Here is a 2,856-nt window from a genome sequence, read left to right as displayed (position 1 = left end):
ATGTATATGTACAGTATATATGTATATATAGCACTAAATACTGCGAGTTAGATATTATTGTAATGTTTCTGACCTTTGCTTGAGGAGATTTTCTCAATCTGGACCTTTTGGATATTTAGTTGAAGACCCTGGTATAGAGGATCAGGACTAAACTCAGACTGGTTCAGGACCAGATAAAGGTTCCTCACTGTCACATTGACGTCTTCAGGAGGAACCGATGAGCCACAGACAGGAAGTGAGACGGTGTTTAGAGACGGACCAACGTGATCTTTAATTATAAATAAAAACAACAGACTTTTAAAACTCATCAGTTCCTCTATCAGATGTTGACACAGTAGTCTGGTTCAGGGTTCAGGTCCTCAGAGTCCTGCAGGGCCTCAGGTAGGACCCCGCTGGAGGTCCTCACCATCCTCATGGTAGTCCTGCTGAACAGGGTCCTCTCGTAGTCCATCAGCTGCCTCCAGAAACCAGCGTTGGGTCTGATGAAGGGACGCTGATCCAGAACCACTTCGTGTGCCCGCCGGAGGCTAAGACCTTCAAACCTGTAGACACAGAGACCAGATCCTTTACCTCACTAAGACCACCTGGACCACAAACAAAGGGGGACCACATGGGGACGGGGTCTACCTCATCAGGTAGGCCATGATCAGGGTCGGGGATCGGCTCCGGCCGGCGCTGCAGTGGACCAGAGTCCTCCCAGTCTGGTTCTGGTGGATCCGCTCAGCCACCGGGTCAAAGTAGAGTCTCAGGAGGGCGTAAGGTCGGTCCTGGACCGGGACGTGGAGGACCTGCAGACCGTCCACCTGAGGGTAGACCAGGTCCTCCAGACCGCTGGCGTTCACGACGAGCGTGATATTCCTGCTGGAGAGGACGCCGAGGTTCAGGGCCGAGTCCAGACCACCGAGGAAGAGACCGGGGGACACCTGAGAGACCTCCATGACCCTCTAGAGGGGGCAGATTATTATTACTATAATATTATTGTTATTACTATAATAATATCATTAATCCTATAATAATATGAATACTATATTATTATTATTATTATTACTACCATATTATTATTATTACTATAATAATATTATTACTACTACAATATTATCATTACTATATTATTATTACTACTACAATATTATTATTACTACTACCATATTATTATTACTATAATATTATTATTACTACTACAATATTATTATTACTATATTATTATAACTACTACCATATTATTATTACTACTACCATATTATTATTACTATATTATTACTATAATATTATTATTATTACTACCATATTATTATTACTACTACCATATTATTATTACTTATTATTACTATAATATTATTACTACTACAATATTATTACAATATTATTATTACTATATTATTATTACTACTACAATATTATTATTATTACTATAATATTATTATTACTACTACTACCATATTATTATTATTACTACTACCATATTATTATTACTATATTATTATTACTACTACTATATTATTAAAATATTATTACTATATTATTATTACTACTACAATATTATTATTATTACTATAATATTATATTATTATTACTATATTATTATTACTATAATATTATTATTACTACTACAATATTATTAGTATTACGATAATATTATTAGTATTACTATAACATTATTATTATTACTACTACCATATTATTATTATTATTATTACTATAATAATATTATTGCTATAATATTATTACTATAATATTATTATTATTACTATAATATTATCATTTCATCCTTAATATTTATGAGGGCCTACTGAACCTTGTACTAAATATTGTTGTACATTTGTTGCGATGAAAAATAACATTAACATTTATGTGCTCTTTGTGTATTAGTTGTATTCATGATTGGTTCCGTCATATTACGACTTACATACACTTTGTTCTACTTCTGTATTTTTGTAAAAACGTAATTACTTCACGTCTGTGAGATTCAAAAGGTTACTGTCAGAAGTGGGATTCGAACCCACGCCTCCAGGGGAGACTGCGACCTGAACGCAGCGCCTTAGACCGCTCGGCCATCCTGACACTTAAGAGTTCCGAAAGGAAGGATGAGTATATAAAGGCCAGACATTCTGGGGACAAGTCCGGACACGCGCACGTACATACACGTGTCACAGGACAATGAGTCACTTTAGTTTGGTTTCGGTTCTCAGTCTGACTTCAGCTTCTCGTGCAGGTAAGACCTACTCTGTTTCTATTGGATTCTATTACACGATATTTATTTATTTACGGTCAGATTATTATAATAAATAAACACACAAACTGTTTTATTTAATAGACACGCGGTCACGATTTGTTCCGTTTAAACCAAACTTCATTCACAAATGTCGCAGTTAAAGGCTTCCTTCCTTCCTTCCTCCTCGGTTACATTGAATTTAAGAGTTTCCCTCAAAGAGAACATTCTGAAGGATTCGGCTTCCGGGTCACGTGATAGAAGCTCTCAGGTGGGATTGATTAGCTCGTGACAGATCAAAGATGGCGACTCATTTTGCTGGAAGAACAGCAAAGAAGAACAACAACAAATGTAAACACGAGCTGCTGCTGTCACGAGCTCGGTGCCGAATGTTAGCCGAGCTCCTCACGAGCCGTTAAATGTTTCAGCTGATCTGACGAGTGTGATTGGTCGACACGTGAAGGGTTTAGTTTATTACACATATTGTGAGTGGAGTCTGGTGATAAGTTCATTAATGTTGAAGATAGACAACAGACGTCACTCTCACCTGGGCTCCGTTCCTCGTACGTGGCTAACTGAGTTAGCCGGATACTTGTCAGGATAAGATGACGTAGATCAGGCTTTTCGGTTCCACGAAGCAAGTTCGG

The 2,856-nt window shown here is 37.4% G+C and overlaps 1 protein-coding gene and 1 non-coding gene across 3 annotated transcripts; both read right to left on the bottom strand.

Moving 5' to 3' along the window:
* Positions 1-48: 48 nt before the first annotated feature.
* LOC116380232 (dual specificity protein phosphatase 14) lies at positions 49-2,797 on the bottom strand. 2 transcript variants are annotated; one of them, XM_031842179.1, is made up of 4 exons: positions 2,757-2,797; positions 628-944; positions 407-542; positions 49-268 (listed from the first exon to the last, which is right to left on the bottom strand). In XM_031842179.1, exons 2-4 carry the CDS (start codon positions 936-938, stop codon positions 248-250), a joined length of 468 nt encoding a protein of 155 aa, XP_031698039.1. In that variant the 5' UTR covers positions 939-944; positions 2,757-2,797; the 3' UTR covers positions 49-247. The 2 variants fall into 2 exon arrangements, with proteins under 2 accessions (XP_031698039.1, XP_031698038.1); XM_031842178.1 differs by having other exon boundaries at positions 247-542.
* trnal-cag (transfer RNA leucine (anticodon CAG)) lies at positions 1,979-2,061 on the bottom strand. The gene has a single exon. It is a non-coding gene; the product is annotated as a tRNA-Leu (tRNA).
* Positions 2,798-2,856: the final 59 nt, after the last annotated feature.

The sequence above is a fragment of the Anarrhichthys ocellatus genome, unplaced genomic scaffold (assembly GCF_004355925.1).
Source record: "Anarrhichthys ocellatus isolate YVR2014 unplaced genomic scaffold, GSC_Weel_1.0 scaffold6503, whole genome shotgun sequence".
Taxonomy (NCBI): Eukaryota; Metazoa; Chordata; class Actinopteri; order Perciformes; family Anarhichadidae; genus Anarrhichthys; species Anarrhichthys ocellatus.
The sequence above is the reverse complement of the archived record's forward strand: the minus strand, read 5'-3'. Positions and strand labels throughout refer to the sequence as shown.

What these genes read in the sequence shown, in the direction of transcription:
- LOC116380232 (XM_031842178.1), bottom strand. Translation starts at nt 938, where the DNA reads ATGGAGGTCTCTCAGGTGTCCCCCGGTCTCTTCCTCGGTGGTCTGGAC. An exon ending in ATCATGGCCTACCTGATGAG is followed by an intron (nt 543 to 627) that starts GTAGACCCCGTC and finishes CTGTGTCTACAG; the next exon opens with GTTTGAAGGTCTTAGCCTCC.